This window comes from Nesoenas mayeri, assembly GCF_963082525.1.
Source record: "Nesoenas mayeri genome assembly, chromosome: 1".
NCBI classification, from domain to species: domain Eukaryota; kingdom Metazoa; phylum Chordata; class Aves; order Columbiformes; family Columbidae; genus Nesoenas; species Nesoenas mayeri.
The window spans coordinates 142,744,061-142,764,141 of NC_137541.1; the positions used below are offsets into that span (position 1 = coordinate 142,744,061).

General features: G+C 39.3%; 1 protein-coding gene across 1 annotated transcript in view; it reads right to left on the reverse strand.

Annotated features, from left to right (window-relative positions):
* Nucleotides 1-245: 245 nt before the first annotated feature.
* ABI3BP (ABI family member 3 binding protein) overlaps nt 246-20,081 on the reverse strand; it is a gene marked incomplete at both ends in the record, with an annotated part of 163,670 nt that continues 143,834 nt past the window's right edge. The window contains 5 exons of the mRNA XM_080351588.1: nt 246-361; nt 2,539-2,652; nt 6,566-6,727; nt 7,713-7,742; nt 9,229-9,308. Of these exons, the coding sequence (XP_080207714.1) occupies nt 246-361; nt 2,539-2,652; nt 6,566-6,727; nt 7,713-7,742; nt 9,229-9,308 (502 nt within the window). The remainder of the gene's footprint in view (nt 362-2,538; nt 2,653-6,565; nt 6,728-7,712; nt 7,743-9,228; nt 9,309-20,081) is intronic.

The following is a 20,081-nucleotide window of genomic DNA, read 5'->3' on the forward strand; positions in this document are numbered from 1 at the left end:
CCACTTTGGGATTTATTTTTTTCTTTAATCTAAAAACAAATTTGTAAAACTGGATAACTACAGTAAGCAACCTACGCTATTACACAATTAATGCAGTATTGGCATGAGACTTGTATAAACCCTTGCACATCAGCAAACTTATTTATGTGCCAGGTATACCATAAACATTTCCATCTTGGAGCCTGCGTTGGGCAGTCGGAGCAGGGTGGTAAGTGCTGGGCCTTTTCACCAAGTTCATGTTGCATCTACCATTTCCCAGGTATTGATGTTCCACACTCGTACCAGCGAACATAGTTAATCTGAGTTTCCCCGCCTATTTTTCCAAATTTGACAGGTTCCTGACGAACTGCCCTGAAAAATCCTGGAACAGAGAACAGAGTGTTGGTTGCATGAAGCCCACAGCCTTTGATTTCCCTGTGAAATTTGCATACAGTTCAATTAATGGCTAAACTAGTCGCTGTGCTGCTAACCCATCTGCCACAAACAGGCAGGTCTGGTGCCCCCACACGGATGAGCACTCTGAAACCTCTGGCCGTGGTCCACCCAAATCAAACAAAAGCAGAAGCGCTTGCGATTGCTGCAGCATAGACCAGGAGAGGTGAAGCCAGGTGCCCTTGCGACTGGTGTTCCCAGCACCCATGGATGATGCTGACAGGGCCAGGCCAGTGCCCTTTCCCTCCTCTGGTTGTTGCTGGGGTCTTCTCTGAACAGGAGGCTGCTCCTTCTTGCAAAGTTACAACCATTTGGTAGTCCTCACTGCAGCACCCTTTACACTGTGCTGAACCTAAATAAACCTTGGCAGTTGGGAATATTTCACGCTACCTCCCCACCCCAAGCAAAAGATCATACCTCCTGCTGTGAATCTGTTCTGTATGACAAAGCACATGCTTCCCCTTCAAACAATTAACATTGAGATAAAAATTAAAGTGAGCAATTAGTGCTGAATCCAATCAGAAATGTATGTCTGGCTAAAGCACACCTGTGCACACACACACACAAAATACTGTTCTGCAACAAATAGGCAACAGCAGTCACGGTGCTCTCCCTGCTCTTCAGGTCAAACATGTATGTAGATAATTCTGGCTTGAACAGAACTGAACTTGCCACAGTCAGGGAGGAGCTGAGCAGCAATGGACAATCTGTTCTTCCCTCTGCTCAACTCATTTACTAGAAATAAAAGTCCAGGAAAGGTGTATCGTTTGGTTGGCTGTTTGGGTTTGGTTGGTTTTTTTTTGTGTGTGCGTTGGTGTTTTTTTAAAGCATAATTCTTATCTATCTATCTATCTATCTATCTATCTATCTATCTAATTAGTTTTACTAAAAACAAATGTAGCTCATGTATCCACTTAATGAAGTACTGTTGCTGAAAACAAATTGGTTTTAAATGTCTTTTAAGATGGGGTAGCAAGCTTACTATGCTGAAATAGTATTTTTAAAAAGTGAATCTGATAGAACTGAGAGGTCTGCTGTCCTGACAATGTGAAATTGTATTCAGACTGTCCCTTATATAAACAAAATATCTTTGCTTTTCATTTCCCAGTCAATATTGCCCATTTTTAAAGTTCTCTTTCAAAAAAAAAAAGAAAACACAACAACCAAATCACATAAACACCTTTCATATTGTTCACCTTTTTTTTTTGTTTGTTTTTTTTTTTTGTTTTTTTGGAAAAACTTGTGAAAGGTTTAGACACTTCACTTTAATCTCCCACACCTACCGCAGTGCATTTCTGTACTTGTGTAAGGTGCTTTATAAATGAAGCACTACATACAGGAAGGTTTGGTCAACACACTGATATTGTAACTGAAAAGCATTTTGGTATTTTCCTCAGTAAAAATAATATCCCATCAGACACTCAGCCTGTACACATGTATCCATACAGCCCGTGTTCTTACCCACAAGGGAATGGGACACCTCACACAGGCACTGCAGCAAACGAGCAAAGCTGGAGTTCAGCTGACAGAAGTACAATTTCTTATGCTCGAGCCTCAGCAACGTGTGAAAAATATCCAGGCAGGTCACAGCTGTGTTTAGGACAGCCAGTCCCATGCCCACTTAGATCAGACTGGAATTCTAGGCAGCTGGTTCAAATTAGTGCACACAGAATTGCTGCAGCATGAATTATATTTTCCAGTAATAACTTTTTAGTTTCTCATTAGCACTAAACAAAGCTGTTTAATGCCCAGCTGATGATTTACTGCACTTTAAATCAACCTTGCTAGTTTGAACATAACACTTCATGCCTCTGCAAACGCAAATTTGTGGTTGGGTTTAAATAAATAAAACTAACTGTGAATAATGTGTTGGAATGTTTTAAACAGGAGAGAGGCTGTTTACTACCTAACAGAACCCAAGTCATAACCTCTTTTAATAAGTTATTGTTCATCTTCAAATACTTCTTAACTCTCTTCTGCCTGCAAAGCTGGTTGGGCCTTTCCATCACCTGCCCCAGCAGTGGGCACTGAATCCCCTGGCGGGAAAAAGAAACACACAAACAAAGGAATTGCCAAGGTTTGCCAGAGACAGGCATAAGGAATTACCATCTTTGACTGGAAGATCTTCTTGCTGTCCCGTCCTTCCGTCTAAGAATGAGTCTACAAATTGGCAGTGATCTTCTCCGTGGCCCCTCTGGTCTCCGATGTTATAAAATTTTCCTGAAAGCAAAGAAGCAGCAAAGTTGAAAATCCATATCCAGTTTAGTGAGGGCTACTTCCAAAAACCACCAGAGGCAGTGGGCTGTGCTCTTTGCTCTGTGGGGAAGCCAAGGGGAACGCTACGATTCTTTTCCTCTCAGGATCTGCAGCTGTAACCTGAACACCATGTGCAAACTCCAAGTACGGCTCTCATGGCAGTAGGCAAAAGTGCCCCATTCTTGGCCAAAATCTACGCCTGAATGATTTTTTTCCCCTCCTTACATTTCATACAGTAAGCAAATTTCTGTTATTACCTGGCTGTATCAAAAATGAGGTAAGTTTTGCTAGGGATTTAAATGGAAGATAGGTTTGCTTCCCTGACGAGAAGCTCCCAGTACCTTCAAAGATGTTTTTAATCGACCACCTCATAACCCAGCCAAGGCCTGTTTTATAAATCATCATATTTTTACAACATGCATGTGCAAGTGATATCCTCTAACAAAGAGGTGACCTTGGTATGGTAACTGCTTATCCAGAGCATGAAGTGTGCCTGTGCATTTATGTGCAGGATCACTTAACAGGGCTCTTTACTGCAACCGCATAGAAAACAAGGTCTCAAGTGCCCCGTGCAGCATGTGCTGATGTTGCAGGCTGTGCTTATCCTATTAAGAAGAGGACTCACAGTGAAGGAGTTTTGACAGAGATGTTTTTACCTACTGATTTGTTTTGCAAGACGTAAGTAACATTCAGTCCAGAAGATGGAGAGAAGCATGCTGCCTTCTCTTCCCAGGCCTTGGGATTTCAGATAAACTTACCAGTTTTTCTAACCTCCTTTCAGAGCACTTATCAACAAGTTCAACCTCTTCTCTCATCTTTCCTTTCAACCTCACAACCAGTTGGAAATAAGCTCAGTACTCAGGTATAAGCTAAGCAGAAAGTCCAGTTACTCATTAGATGTTTGGTGTCCCGTAGCTTTGAATCTGTGCCAATGTGGCCATTTGAAAAGTGGTGAGGTAGCTTATCATACTGCTCCCTAAAGTGCAATTATTAACAATAAAAGAGCAGCCAACCAATATGCTGTCCCTTTCTATTTTTTCTTTTTTTGTGATCTGATCAATACTTTGCCAAAAATTCTCACCTCCAGTTGTCGGTCTTTGTGCTTGCAGTTCTGCTCTAGCTTTAGAAAATTATTTATTACTATCTAGTTTTGGCTGTGGGGATGTTTTTTTCCATAGGAGAACTAGTCAGAGGGAGTTCCTCTCAGCAACTTTTTGGTCTGAAATTAAGAACATTCAGCCTGCCCAAAACTGCATTTTTTTTCCATGGCTGTTGAAGGTCACACTTAGAATTTATTTTTTTCCTCCCCTCAATAAATACTTTTTTTTTTTCTTTTTTTTTTTAGGTGGCCTGCTTTTCTGGAATGCCTACACTGACTGGCCCGGAGGACTGTTAAATGAGGTCAGCAGTAGATGCTGGTTTATAGAACAGTCCTGGCATGTGTAACAGAGGCCAGTTTTTCTTCATGAGAGACAGACTAAACCAGATATTTTTATGGTTAACACAAGAACAGTAACTTTCAGACACACACATACTCTTCTGGCCCACAGTGTAACCTGTGCATCATTCAAACAATCACTATACATAAATTAGCAGCATTCTCAGTAACTATTAAATTCTTACTGCCCAATTCTTTCCATTATAAAGGAACACACTTAAAAACATTTAGCTAACAAATGACCAGCTTCATCTTTCTCTTTTGAGGATAGCAATTCTAGCATAAAATACACTTTTTTTCCCAGTGTTCTCTTATGGGTGGTCTTAAGAAAATTAGTCACCATCTTTGATTTATACTTTGTGAATTCTGCAACACTCTAAATATAAACTCATGCTAAAAAAACAGCATGCAAATATATGGTTGTTGGCTGCCTTATACAATAGCATTTCATACACTGCACACAAGTTTCAAGATCATTACGCTGCTTAAACAGCAAAGCTTTGGAAGGTATTTTCAGTGTAGAGAGCAACTCGGACCTCAGCGTGGCCCTTTGCTACCGGCACAAATTGCCCAGCTGGGTAGTGGTGGCAGATACACTTCTGCTGGCCTCGGGGCACGGTGAGATGGGGTGTGACAGTGAAACACATCAGAACAGATCTGGGTTCAAATTGGAAACTTTCTCAGTCGTATATGGTGGCCCGTGCCATGGCAGCCAGAGTTAGGAAACTGAAGCGGGTGGAAAGCAGCTTTCCTTCTATATAAATATTTCAATGCTTTCAAATACTGTGACAACTGGTCAGCACTGGTTGTAACAACTCAAGTGCAAGAACCAGCCTTGCCAAGTATAATGCATACAATGTGGCTACCACCATCTTTCTCCAGCCAAGTTAAATCACCACCCTTCCAGCAAGAACAAAAACAATCTAATGAAAATAGGAAAATGGGCTCCTGATACATTAAACATTTCTTCTAGGATTGAAGTGGCTTTCAGGGCAGTCTTAATTCACTTGATTTAGGGCTGAAGTCTAGTCCTGCTAGATTAGCACTGCTATTTCCGCTACTGGCTGGTTGTGTGATACACTGCGCCTCATTGCCAGTGTTTGTCATTCGATCACAGCTGGTTAGTGCAGCCACAGCTGAATGAATGATACCTCTGTTCAAAACAGTCTTTTTTTATTCACATAATTGCCAAGATATTATTTATGTATGAGGTATTGTACTTACTACTAATGACAGGGCTTTCCTTCCTTGTCCGCTCATGGGAGAATGGTGCTGGGGGCAAGGCCAGGCAGCTTAAAATTGTATCAGCATGGGCTGCCCTACACTGCCCGTCTCTTTTTGCTCCATGTTCCTGAACACAGAGACCAGAGCCACACTCCTGTGAGGTGCCGAGCTCTGTGATGGGGCAGCTTTGGGCTATGAAAATTGATTCTTTCAGCTACAGTTTCTCCAGGTTAATTCAATCCCATGTGATGAACGTGCTGCCCAACTCGCACCCAAAGGCATTTCCCATATACGGGTGTATGACACTCTTTGTGCTCTGGATGCCATTCTAATGCCATTGTGATAGAGTTGTCCACCCAGTTCTGATAAAAGACTTCATACAGAAGAAAACCAGGAGCTGGGCATGGATTATAAGAAGTTAAAATATTTCTGAATATGGCTCATACAATCTACATGAGAGACAAAGTTCTGCTTAAGTATCAATTAACCGAAAACCCCTTTTTACAGGCTATTTTTCCTCAGCTTACACACAGCATGTGTCACTGGATTCAGGTCTTAAATACATCACACTCTAGTGACCTTAAGATACTGAAAAAAACTTGTTAAGGTGAAGAGGCTGCTGTTAGTAATAAAACATAGAATAAGAAAAAAAAAGGGGAGAGGGGGCAAAGACATTATAAACAAAAATGAGGAATGTGGAAACAAAAATCTCAAAGCAGGTGAGTAGAACTTGTTGACTAGAGTTGATGCCACCTATTTATAACTCTCACATAAAGAAGTAAGCAGATGTTTACCAAATGGGATGGAAATGACTGAATCTAATCTTAGTCTAAAATTAGGTCCTAATCTTCTAACTAAGACCTATCCCAGGCTACCTTTAAAATACAAATTTGACACCTTTAAAATATGTGCTATTCACTGGCTGAGACCCAATCTTTATCATTTTCCAATATGACCGCCGGTATACTAACAAGTACTGCAAATCAGAATGATCACCATAGAGACCTAACTCTTGAGTCTGAAAAGTCAGCGTCAAGTACATCAATGATTACTGAACACAAGCAGATTAATGTTTATGATTAATCTGTCTATGGACTAGATTAAACATACTTGATTGCACTTCAGCAGAGTCCATCTTGTTAAACCTCTCAGTTCTGGAACTGCGATATCTTTAAGGAGTGTATAATGTGGACAACGTGGACTTGAATGTCTTACCTGTAAGTGAATCACTGAGGTATATCTGGTATCTCAAAGAATTACACAGCTGCACACCTACGAACTTCTTATACCAAGTCCTCTTTACGTATTGTTTCCCTTTGCATTCTGAATAGCTGTCCGAATCAAATGGAATTTCAGTCCAGATAGCATCCTTTCCCACTGCAGGAGAGGAGGAAAGCTGCTGAAGTGTGATGCTGCATACAAAATTATTTACAACAAATATATTCAAATGCATAGAATTAGGAACCCTATGGAGCAGGATGCACCATAGCACCAGTCACATCCATTTTGAACATGAAAGGTATTTCAGGGAAGCACCAAAGGCTGCAGATATGGCTGATGCAGTAGATTACTTCTGCTCTCAGTGCCTGGCGCCACAACCTTGTTAGGGGGACAATCTCTGTGTGTTGGCAAAACTCTCATTTACAAAGTGTGTGACACAGTCACTGTTTATCAGTGGGTTCAAGCCAGGACAGTCAGCTTGCAGCAAACTGTATGTGATTAATATCTCTCTCTCTCTCTCTCTATATATATATATATAAAAAAAATTGTCATGAATTATGTGGAAATAAATGGAGTCTCGGTGCTTGTCAAAGCGATGTCTGTTACAAATGCAAAATGCAGCGCAATTTGCTTGAGTGATCTCAGCTGTCCTTCAAAATCTCGGTCCACCTCCCGCAGCAAGAGTGGCCTAAAGCAGAGCTGAATCAAGCCTTCAGCATTAAATTTTTTTTCTAAAACATAATGGCAGTTGAACAGTATCCTCTGAGTTGTGCTCTGCTAACTCACTTAAAAAGTGTGAAGCAGCTTATTCATTTTACAGAGCTTTCTTTTGCTTTAATGACAAGGCTGAGAAAATATGCGTCTGTCCTTGGTTCATTTGTGTACGTTGGTTTGAAGCCATCTCAGCTGCCATGGGAGCACCACATCACGTTGATCGCGTTCCACTCAGGTAAACAAGCAGCCTGGCATGAATTCCTTACCAGGGGTGTGGGTGGAAGGAGTGAAGTCATGTGTGAATGCTGTTTAAATCCATAACTCATTTAACTGGTGCAGGACAGTCACCCCCCTCATATAATGATGCTATCCCATTTCTGAAAAAATTCCCATCAGAATACACTGTATTTATACATAAAAGACTTACTTGAAATTGGCTCACTCACTCTTGGGTCCGCTGTGGAAAGAAAACAAACATTCAATCAGACACTGTACAATGAACTTTCCCAATATTTCAATGGAAAAACATTAGTAAGTAATTTTCTACAGTCGGCATAAGCTGTAATGTGTGAAACAGAAAGAGTTGTGGAAGCAAAGTTCATTTTGTATTAAATTACATTGAAATAAATAAATTTCTTACGTGAAATTACAGTATCAATGAGCTTTTAAAAATTTTACTTATGGTACAAAACCAGTCAAATACAGTTCTAGTAAAAACAAGAGTTTAAACCTGTAACCAGCAAAATCCAACTCTACCACACCTTCTAAAAATTTCAATTTCAAAAAATTAATAAAAAGGACCCCTGTGTAATACTTGCCACACAAGACTTGGTTATGAAAGCCCAAAAGTGAGAAATGCATGTGTGCAATTAATAAAAATTAAAATGGACTGCTTTACTTGTCCAAGCTAAGTAAGAGACAGAACATAAGCCTTGTCACTCTTGAAAACTGTACTTGGCACAAACATTTTTTCAGTTTTAACAATCTAGCATTACAAAGAGCATATTCAGAGTTTTCAAGTATGTGTGGCATAGTCTGAACTGCCCACTGACTAATCCCTTGCTCAGCCAAAACTCTCATCCATCAGTGACAGAAATAGATGAGGACTATTATATTATTACACCTGGCTCAAAATGCTGATTGCGAAAGTCTTTTTAAAAAGACTAAATCGATTTTGTGTTTTATATGGTCCTTAAGTACTATCAAGCAATAAACACTTCTACACAGAAGATGGTGTCTTGCTTGCATAAAGCCAACAAGTCAGCTGTAATTAGCCTCATGGGGAACTGGAATAGGGCAAGGAAAGGTACTCTCTGATTCTCACCCCTGAGCTAGGTAGGATTTAACTTGGGAACCAATCAATGGTCAAAACAGGCTTGTGTACAGCTCCTTAACAGTTTCACAGGAGAGTAAACAGGATGGGAGAGGACAGAGTGGGACACTGACTTTTCCCAGCTGCTATTTCTCAATCCTTATTTCAGCCAGAAGACATCCCTATTGCACATCAGCCTTGAATGAACAGGTAGCCAAAGTGCCGATAAACACACCGGCCCAAAGAAAAACCTTATGTTCCTCATCCAGAAGTCATTAATGAGTTTCATAGACACAAAAAGGTCAGGAATATTAACCTTAAATGATTGTGCCTTCTCTAAGGGTAAAGTTAGTTTCTTCTTCATAATAATAATTAATAAATAATTAATTATAATAATAATAAAGTTAGTTTCTGCAGTCTGGCCATCTTACAGCCTCACACAATACAGCCCTGATCCCAGGCTGGCTTTCCAGGTACTACCATGATATGCTCAGTAGTAAACACCCAACCTGGAGACAGTAAAGAGCAAGACCAAGCATGCAAAATTGAAGCAAGAGAGCTTTTAATATATCCCACATACATGGATACTAGAGCCATTATAAATGATGGTCAGACCCTTGGAAGTTCTTACCTGATTCAGTACTGAATTGCACAACATTGCTACTTGGACCTTCACCAAGAGGGTTTCTAGGTTTCACGTGGAATTCATAACTGAGGAATGAAATAGAAGAGATGAAAATTTTGCACACCAAGCTTTCTTTCAGAGTCTGAAGCAAACAAACTGCTAACACACACCTTAGTGCTACTCACCTCCTGGAAAAAACAAAAAGGCCTTATTTCTTGCTGTGAAAACACTGAGACACTACCTGTATAAGGCCTCTCTGAACACATAATTTAGCAGTCCTTTTGCTAATTCTTTGCGTGCATACTATTAATGTTCGATTTAATGCACTGGCTTAAGTCTGTGTCCTCTCACATATGCAGTTTCAGTTCCAGCAAAGGGAGCAGATCAGGTGAGGTCAGAAGCAATCTGATAAGCAGAGACTGAGTAGAACACACTGCTATTTATTTGCACATTTTGCGTTCATAAGAACACAAACCTCCAATGCAATGCCTCCCAGGCCCACCAACAGGGCCAGTCAGGGCCAGTGGTGAGACACAGGGCGTGTCTTCCAGGACAAGAGGTCAGTCAAGGCAAAGATCCAATTGGTGGAATATATGTTTCTAGTAAATATATGAAGTAATTGGACAATATTGTGCAGCATCTCTTTCTTGTCTTCTCTTGTCCTTTCTTGTCTTTTCTTGTCTTTCCTTGTCTTTTCATAGTAATATCACACACCACCAGTCTGTACTGTCGTCATCTTACTGTCGTTATCTCTTTTCATCACAGCTGTATTGTGGTCCAAAAATCCAAGCCAAACTCTTCTGCTTAAGCCTTCCTGCCCGTCAGTAATTAATGATTAACAATGGTGGACAGGCAAGACAAGGTGGTTTCTGATTCTTCAGCTCAGCTAAACTTGCACTTTCAATCAGAAGCTTTAGGTAAACATCTATTGACAGACAGTTGCAAACCTAAAAATGCTACACAGCAAACACGAGACAGATGAGAAAGGAATGGGCGTTACAAGGGTGGACACTGGACACAGATAAGATCTCACATCAAGAGCAAGCGCTAGGAACAGACTGTTTCATTCCTCCCAGCACACACAATGCCAGCAAGCCCCTTCTCAGCTCTCCTGGCTCTGGGCTGGCAGCACCTGGGAATTTCTTACTGCTCAGCAACAGTTCCATGCCTCCCTGTAGGACCTGCATGTTCTCTGTGTCAGAGCACCCTGATAAGCAGCATGTACACACCCAGTCAAGGGCACCCTCTTCATGCCTTCCCCATCAGCTATAAGCAAGGATCTGTCCCACACATGTCATCTACAAAGAGATTTTTCATTTCTTTGAGTGCCTACATGGTGAATCTCTCTTAGTATAGAGCATTTATTTAATCAGCGAGAGAGATCTATAGGAGTCAAAAGGACGGTAAGACTGGAAAATGGACCCTAACTTGGAGACTAAACACAGAGAAAAATGAGAATCCCAGAAGCTGGCATTTAAACATCCAGCTCTCAACTCGTGAAGGATCACTTACCAGTGATATCTTGGTAGCTCATGACTATAACATAGCATTGTAATGTATTGATGAAATTGTTCCCAAACAGCAATTTTCTAAAGAAAAAAACCATACCACTCTCTACACGGTTGGAAATTTGTAAACTCCATTTGCAAGTCCCTACAAGAGACAGAATAATTCAATCCAAGCTTTGGATTACCTCTCATTGCTTCTTGGCTTCTGCTAAAACTGAACAGCTCACTAATTAACCTCAGTGGACTAATCATGCATTACCAAGCAACTCTTTTCCATCCACAGTACTTCTAAGACAATTGCCTTTATTTCTAGGGTTTTCTTTTTTTTTTTTTTTAAAGGGAAATACTTATAAAGATTGGTATGCTGAAGAGATGCATTGTGGATAATTGGTGGACGTTTCTAAATGAAACGTGGGCTTACTTCGAGTTTTAAGAAATCTATTTGGAGTAAACATTTATTCAAACAAGCTGCAAGACCATTTTGAGCAACTCCCATTACCCTACTGTAGGAAGTAGACATTATATAAATAATAAAGTAAAAAAGTTGTAGACACAAAATCTTCTTAATCAACTTTAAGTTGTTTAAACAAATGCATACTTTTAAAAATTGGATCTGAGCAGTTAAGAGTCACACTGGGCATGTACTACAGTAACTTTTTCAGTCAAGAAGTATTTTCATCTGGTAGGAAAGGTTGTTATCCAGAGAACTGTAGCAGAGCAGTTGGAGATTCCTTCTGAAGAATCACTGAAGCATAAATGAAGATTTGCCAATTTGTTTGGCGTTTTGGAGTAATAGCTATAAGATACATTTTGCACAGTGTATGAATTAATGCACTTCGAGAGACAAAATACTCCAAAGAAATTTTCCTTCTTCCTCCACAGCAGGAACACCTTACCTAGACTTATGTTGTAATTTTGGTCATTGATAGCTCAACATGACATATTCTGTTGCTTTACGGGGAGTTTATGGTTTGACCTTATGGATTATAATAATATGTTTCTGTCCCCTGGTAGGAAAGCAAAAGGGAAATATGAAGAGCACTGCCTAGGATTCTTGACCTTGAGCTTTTTGATTTCATAGGATAGGCTACAAGGAAAGGATGAAAACTGAGCAGGTTATGTGCTCTTCTGGAACTGGACTGGGCAGCCACAGGGACTTGGAAAGTAAGGATGCAGACAAGTGTGAGCTAAAGATAAAGATCTACAGTCAGCACATCTGTTTCTCACCTGGATATGTCAGGTTTCACAGATTTTGCAAGCTGGATTTACGTGCCTCTGTCAGGCAGAAAAAATCACAAGCTGGACAAGATTGTGAAGGATTTTGAAACAAATTTAAGTATTTTGCTGATTTTTGTACAAACATATTGTCCTCAAGAGCTGATATGCCCTACTTTGGGTCATATCAGGCAACATTATTCATAGGAAACAATCTCGCTTCCCAAAAAACTTAAGCCTATGAACTTGGACCCATCGGTTCTCCAACTCCATAAAAAGACCAAAACAAGAACTGAAGATTAAATTTTTTCCAAGCAGTGGTTTTCAAATTGTGGTCTAGGGACCACTAGGATCTCTGCAAAAGATCAAACCACAGCTGGGAAAATTATGGCAAGACTGAAATAAAGAACTAAAATCTACACGTAGAGATTTCAGCTCATGTAGACATATAAAAAAAAAAATGGAGAAAAGGAAATTAATAAAGAAATGTCCAAAGTTTACCTTGGTTAGGGGAGCCTCCTATTAACAATGTTAAAAAGCAAGTTCTTTAAACTAAAATATACACGATTCTACTGTTTTGTGGTAGGTGTTTTCACAAGTGCCCAAGCATCACAGGCTCCTTTCCTCTGCCAAACTCAATCCTGAAACAATAGTGGTGGCTGCAACAGTACAAGAACAACAACCAACCAATTTTGGAGGTGAAGAGAGGTAATTATTTGACTGATAACTGAGAGGGAGAGAAAGGAAAAGTTAGACTGAACTCACTATTTGACAGAGTTTACAGATCTAAATATAATTTTCAAGCCTCTCTTCACAGAAAATCATTTAAAGTCTCTCTTTTTGTGTATTGGGTGAAAGATCTGAAAAAAAAAAAAAAAAGTGAAAAAAGGGTACCTGCTGCAATCTTTGCAATCTTATGCACTCCTATACCAACCAAAGGGGTGGGGAAAAAATGCTGAGAGATTCACAAAAATATGTAGTACAAAGTTAAGTTAATAAAGGGAAATAGGAAAGCAGTATAATGATTATCCCATGTCTACCTCTTAGCTAGACTTATTCATGAGAAACTGGAATTTACCAACTATCTTTATATCTGTGTGTCTATGATACCAAAACTCTGCCACCCAGTATATGCAGTAATTCAACATGCATCACATATCTATAATGTCGCTATCCTACAAGCTTTGGAGACTAGACCTCCCAAATCCTACCAAACTGCATAAGAAAATAAAAGTCTTTGTGCAGAATCAGTGAACTTGACTTAGAGTAATGACTGTGCAGAGCACATTTTTTCCACCATAGGAAATTGCTATTCCACATGGAACTTTGGCAGATGCAGATGCTCCTGCATTTTTCAAATCATGCAGAAGGTCACAGAAATGAAAATGGGTGAAGAGAGATTTTCACCATAATGGGATGACTGGAGTAGCTGAGTACAGTCCCAAGACTTCAGATCAATTGCTGGGGAGATGCTGGTGCTTAAAGGACAATCAAGCAGGACTGTCTCGATGTACAGAGCTTCTCTGTCTCTGCAGAGTGTACTAGGATAGCAGTGTGATCAGACATAGCAAATAAAACCAGGTTTAAGAGAGGGGAACGAAAAAAGCAAGAAAAAATGTCCTGTGCTTGTCTGATGAGTCTTTCTCCTAATCGAGTTGGAAGGGCTGAGAGAAACAGGAAATGCTCACCCATGAACCCTTACATCAACAGCAATTTGGTATAAAAATCTGTTACTTTTGCAATAAAGAGTACAAAAAACTCCAGTATTTTTCTGCCACTTTCTGCATTCTTCTGCGTTGTAGCTTCCACTGTAGTTCTCAACTCTTGACCCTTGCTGTTAACAAAAGCTAAGCTCTATGCATTGGTAGATTTTTTTTTCCCCTTGTATTTGGTTATCACATTTTGGCTGCTAACTGCAATACAAAACAATAGGAGATAATGGTAATAACAGCATGAGCAGGTAGGTATTAATTTTTGTGTCTAAGTACATAAAAAGCAGGGGGCTGAAGACTTACTTGGTATAGCCTTGAAGTAAATCAGACTAAAATTATCTTTTTGTTTCACATCTCTTGCAAGACATATGAAAATAGTTTTGAAGGAAACCATCCACACACCTTATAAAAACAGTTTGGTACACGCATATGTCCCACACATTTCAGGTTTACTTTACAGTTTTGGTTTGTTGATTGTTGCTGTTGGTGGTGGCAGGGGCTTGGGTTTATTTATTCATTTATTTAAACATTTCCAGTTATTTATGTTTCTTGAGAGACCTCATGGCTGGAAATATACTTTGCCTTGGGACACAACCTAATAAGTATATTTGAAATCACCAAACTACTCAGCCAGGCAAAGGATAAATACCTAAAGGGAAGTTTCAAAATGTTGTGGAATGCAGGCATCACAGCCATTTTGTTTCTTATTAATACATTTTTTTCCATTAAAAATCTACACCAGCAGGCTGGTGGGATACCTCCTTTACTTTAATGGCTACCTGAATTTCCCCAGAGCTATTTTGCACATCTGACTGCAGTCTTAATGTTTTTCTTTATTACCTTCCAATTACAGCCAACACAAACATGCATGAGAACTATTTTCAATGATATTCAGAGTCTTTTTTTAAAGCCTTGTATAGAGATTAGTGCTGCAAAGTTTCCTGGACACTAGTGGTATGTTCTATGAACTTAATTGCCCTTAAACAAAACACCATAATGAAAGAGGAAATATACACCAAATTACAAAAAACCTAAAAATTCAAGATAGGGCAGGGATACAGAAATGAGAACTACATATTTTGGCAGAGAAACCAGCAGAAATAGCAGAAAAAGTCATCAAAATGATAATAGATCAGACGACTGGAAGACTTAAATAAATCAATCAATTTTAAGGAGTTAGAAAACTCCAAAACTAGTAAAAAAACCCCAAACCCTAAAATTCCTTTGGAAATTGGAAAATAGAATTGGAAGCAAAAAAATAACAACATCTGCATTTAATATTAATCTGCTAGGAAAGGTCCATGAAAAAACTGCAGGTCAGTGAAACCCATTTTAGCAAGGGAGAAGAGGCAGATGGGCACCATCATTACTACATGAGAGTCAGAATGAAGAAAACAAAAGCCACAGTAAGCCCATTTCTGTCTCAGACCTCTCAAGGTTTACTACAAACAAGCACCTCAAGGAGGGAGATACTGAAAATTGCATGTAATGACCTTGCATTGATGCACACACGGGAGATCTTGCTTCACTATTATCAAAGGAGAAGTTACTCCAGTACTTTCTTTTTAAGGACAGTTTTTGATGTAAAACTAAGAATAGGCAAAGAGCATAGAGTCCTGCGTATGCCAATGAAACTAGGAGTTCTTGTGTGACCCGCCTTGCAAGGAAACTCAAAACCAAGGGACCTGTATGGCAAGTTAGGATATTACAGGTCTTGCTCCTCAAGCAACTGCTTGAAAGTGAGACTGTAATTGCCTTGACCAAAATGATCAGTCTTACGGTTTGGCTTTGACTGTTTTCCAAGTGGAATAAATGGTACATTTCTCAAAAAAACCCAAAAAAACTGTGGCAGCTTTCTCAGTATCATAATTGCAGAATTTCCATGTGGAGGATGAAAAAATTAAACTGACAGATTAGTTCATACTAGCGCATGCCTTCCTCTGATTTTTTCTTTGCCTTAACATACAAATCCACCATGGCCTGCATTAAAGGAAATGGGCAAAGATGAGATTTACAAGTTCAAAACTACTCCTGAGACAATACCATACAATAATTCGGGTTGGAAGGGTCATCTGGTCCAGGCCCCTTTTCACAACAGTGTCAACATAAAAGCTACATTAGGTTGCTCAGGATTGGTCAACAAGCACAGTAATTATAGACACTCACTGCTTGAACAACAGAGTAAAAACTGAGTAGCTCAGTACTTAGTTCTAACTAGAAGAAAGAAGGATGAATGGAATTTGGCTATTTCACTAACTTAACAAGTGAAGGACTAATTGAAGGATAAAAATGGCAAAAACGGGCTGAGTGAAATATGACCAAGATCAACTCTATAAGTCTTGGAAATAATGTAAAGGGTAACAAAAGCTAACTGCAGCACAAGGTAATCAATAGCTCTGTATAGGCAATTATTAGATCACAGAAGCACATCTACAATAGAAATGCTTAAACAGAAGACATTGACAAAACAAGAGAAAGTTTTTCTCTTTAGACACCAGTTATATCCAATTAACTACCTGTATAAGAAGGATCTATATATAGTCATCTAGCTCACATAGCACAACCATACTACATGCTTTGAGAGGTTTCAGGCAAAAGTTACAATCAAGAACACAATAACTGACAAAATTAAACAGAATTCTAGATTGGACTCAGTAGCTTAGTGCTAGGAACAGTAGCAGTTTCAAGAACTCTGACCAAACAAATAATGGTTATCGAGATATGAACTTTCCAGGTTATTTAAACTGTCAGAAGTTTTCTGACATGTGATAGTGAAATACTGCAAGCTCCATATTTGGTAGTTCTGCAGGTGAAAAAGAGGCCAACATACTCATCCTGTAAGGAAAAATCCTTTAAATGAATGTTACATTGTCAACTGTCATTCATGCCTTACTGTAAAAGAGCATTGATACAATGTACTTTTTCTTGGGCAAAAAAAAATAAGTGTCTTAGCACTCCAACAAAATCACATTGTGCTGGAACCTTTAGATTTATTTTTTTCTTTAATCAAACAGTTGCATTGGAAAGCGGCTGACTATGCCTCACATTTATTTAAAGGATGTATGTCCTCACAGTTGGACAGATTTTTCAATCACTATTTTACTCTCATCTCAGAGTCTCAATATCTTGCAATCAAGTCACCAAGGACACAAAAAACTCGCATGTATATTACAAGACAAACAAGAGATATGACAAACTGCCATAATATATACAACTTTATTTGTTTAAAAGTAACCCTCACAGGTTGTTGCATGCCTCTGAAACTCCATTTTCATTTACATATTAGTATGGTACGAATCTGTTAAAATCAAATACCTGATAACTGAAAGTCAGGACTCGTTTTCTTGCTCAGTCAACACAAGTCTTTTTGGATCTAGTCACTTTTCAGATAGCTAAATGGACACATAGAATACTGCATGATAATCCTCTGATTCAGAGAAATTTGTATCCCATTTAACTTCTATGTTTGTACTTACTGACAGCTGCAGTGACACATGCAATTTTTCATGAGAGACTGGAAGAACCTCTTATTCCTGCCTCACTAATACCATCCAGATTTCTTAAATATTCGAAGTCTGGCCATTAGCTCCTAATCTTTAAAAGCTGCCTTGTCAAAAGGCCAACTCAAAGGAAGATGGGTTTCTGGCTTACTGCAGAGCTTCCCAAAGGTCTAGCAATATGACGTGCTTGAAAGTAGAATGCAAAAGTGAAGAGCAAACAAACAGCACAATCTGGCAGGCTTGGATGCACCCAATTTTTCCCTGCTGCTTGTTCTGCCCCCTTCACACCTAAGAGCTGTTTATCTTGCTTCCTTCCTGGGGAATGTGGGTGATTAATTCTTTCGCTTCTGGGAGAGGCACTAACTCATCCTACCAGATTTACCGCAACAGGATAGTAGACCCTGGGCAATGTGACTGCAGACCATCTTTGTCATACACCACTCCTGAGAAGCATTCATCTGGAGAATTACATGCTTCAATTATCTTGCTGCTAAAGGATCTTTTTGGCTTAAATTTACCCATGGAGACTGAGATACCACATTCAACAACATTTTTATTCCTTTGGAAAGTCTTTGTTTAGGTCTGTCTGGTTTAGATTCATCCTGAACTTTATTCAGCTCTGGATGCACTGAACCTTCAGAGCAGCATATGAGATTCACACAGCCTCACTGACGGCTTCAGGAAAACTGGAAAAAATAGACTCAAATTCAGTTTGTCAGCTTCTCCAAACCATTTCAAGGCCAATAGGTTCTTCCCCAGTTAATCCACCTTCTGCTACTGAGCATCTCTCTTTCCACATCCTTGCTGGTAGTTTTGTAAATGTTGATAATTTGTGACAGGGATGTTTTCCCCTTCCAGGTTTTTTTTTTTTGAGCTCCACCTCTTCTACAACTCTTTCCTTTAAGGCTAGTTATGGAAAACTCTGCTTCCCAGTTTTGATGTATTACTTGATGAATTTGCAGGCATTTCAGAGACTCTGTTAATTAATTTATTGAGTTGTGTTTCATTGACTCTATTCCTCCTATTTTCAGTCAGTTTTGTCTGCAGGTCCATTTTCTTCCTCTTAGAGAGTAATCAGCTTCTGACAGACAGGAGATTTATCATGGACATATGCCATTCCTTGAAAAACTGATATTGTCTACATGGTGCCAACTGCCTTAATCACTTTCTTATTTTCCCTGAATTTATTGTGCCAATGAGCCTGAATTCAAATCATAACAGTAAAATTTCTTGTGCTTCTGCAAAAGCCCTCAAGGTGTCCTCAAAATTAAGAAACACAGATTTTGAAGCGGGAGTATAACCAAAGAGAGCCACTCTGAGACAGATTTACATGCTTTAAATCCTGTACAACTTGAGGGACATGCATCATTGCAATTTATGCCAAAGGTTTTCAGTTTCAAGCCTCCTGAATCCAGAAAGACTTTCACTGTCTTTTGCTTTTGAGGCTGGGGGATGGGAATAACAACCAGTGCCCCATAAAGGATAAGTTATGCCTTTATGTCTTAAGTCAGCCTCCACCAGTCAGTACTGATCTGATAACCAGCTTCTTGTAACAAAATCCACACTCCAAAAGACAGCTTTTCTCCATGGTCTTTAGTTTGCTCTTGCCTACCGAAACCGGAAGTCCTCTCATAGGATTAACAGAGTTACAAATTAAAGTTCAGAACCATCTTATCTGCTTCTACATAGCTCCTGCCTTCCTAATGACCTTTCCAATGGTTCCACCTGGGCCTGCCTGCCTCCACCTTGCTTCTTTTCTGAACGAAGAATAGTCTAAAAATGCTTTTCTCTTTTGGCCATCTGGACATTGCTGTTAGCAACAAGGACTTGACTTTGCTTTCATGTCTCTTTTACACTTAAGCAAATCCATCCTATTTCTGTTACCATATGTGACACAAAGAGTTTGAGCGTGTAATAGAAGAGAATCTCATCAATAGCACTCAGCTCCACCCAAAAATGCAAATGTATTATTTCAAAGCATAAGTGAAATGAAAACACAAACAGCACAGCCTGACAAATTTAGCAGCACTAACTGCCTTTTTTCAGTCACTATCCAGAAAAACATGGTTTTGCTGTCTCTTCTGAGCCTTCTCAAACGATTGAGGAAGAGACTGAGGAAACTGATGCTTTGTCTCCAGTTGTATTTGTAAAATACCCTAATTGCCTCTTACCGAGACAGAACAACATAGCTGCAGTTCACAAGCCACATGCCTTCAAGAAATAACAGAGGTGTTCTTGATGCAATATGTAGCACTTCTAGCCCATCTTATGAGGTTTAGAATCTCTCAAAGAAGCTCTTTCTGGGTATTACAATTTCCCCTAGCCTTTCTTTTCTAATTGTCTTCCCTTCCTCTCCACTCTCTGCAATAGCTCCTCATTCCTCCTGCTAGGAGCTGCTGGTCACAAGTACATTAGCTAAGAAACAACATCCGAGATTAAACCACATATTTTCTAAAAATAAAGATTCAGGATGAGTTCTATGGAGAATTGTGTTCCGTGTTACCAATTTAAGTATAATAATAGAAAAGGGCAGTTTATCAGAAACAGAAAAATCTGGTCACCAAAGCCAAATGGATGGTCTTACAGGAAAAAATCCAATGTGTCATTAATTAACTTTCTCATGCAATCAATAAGCAGCACAAACACAGGACAAGTGGTTTTCTTCCCTGCTCTGAATAGTACCACAAAAAAAGAAGAAGAATTTTTCATCAGTTATTTGTTTGGTTTTGGTTGTTTGTTTTAAGGATGAGAATGCTTATTTGGACTAGTCACATGAGATCTATGCCATCAACTGGAATTCACTGACCATTTTTAACTTTCTGGCTGGTTCAAGACACTGAAACAAAATACATATATGGGATAAACTCTTGGAAATATCCTAAATATTCCTCAGATGTGTCTTGTCTGTTAACTTTAAAGACAGC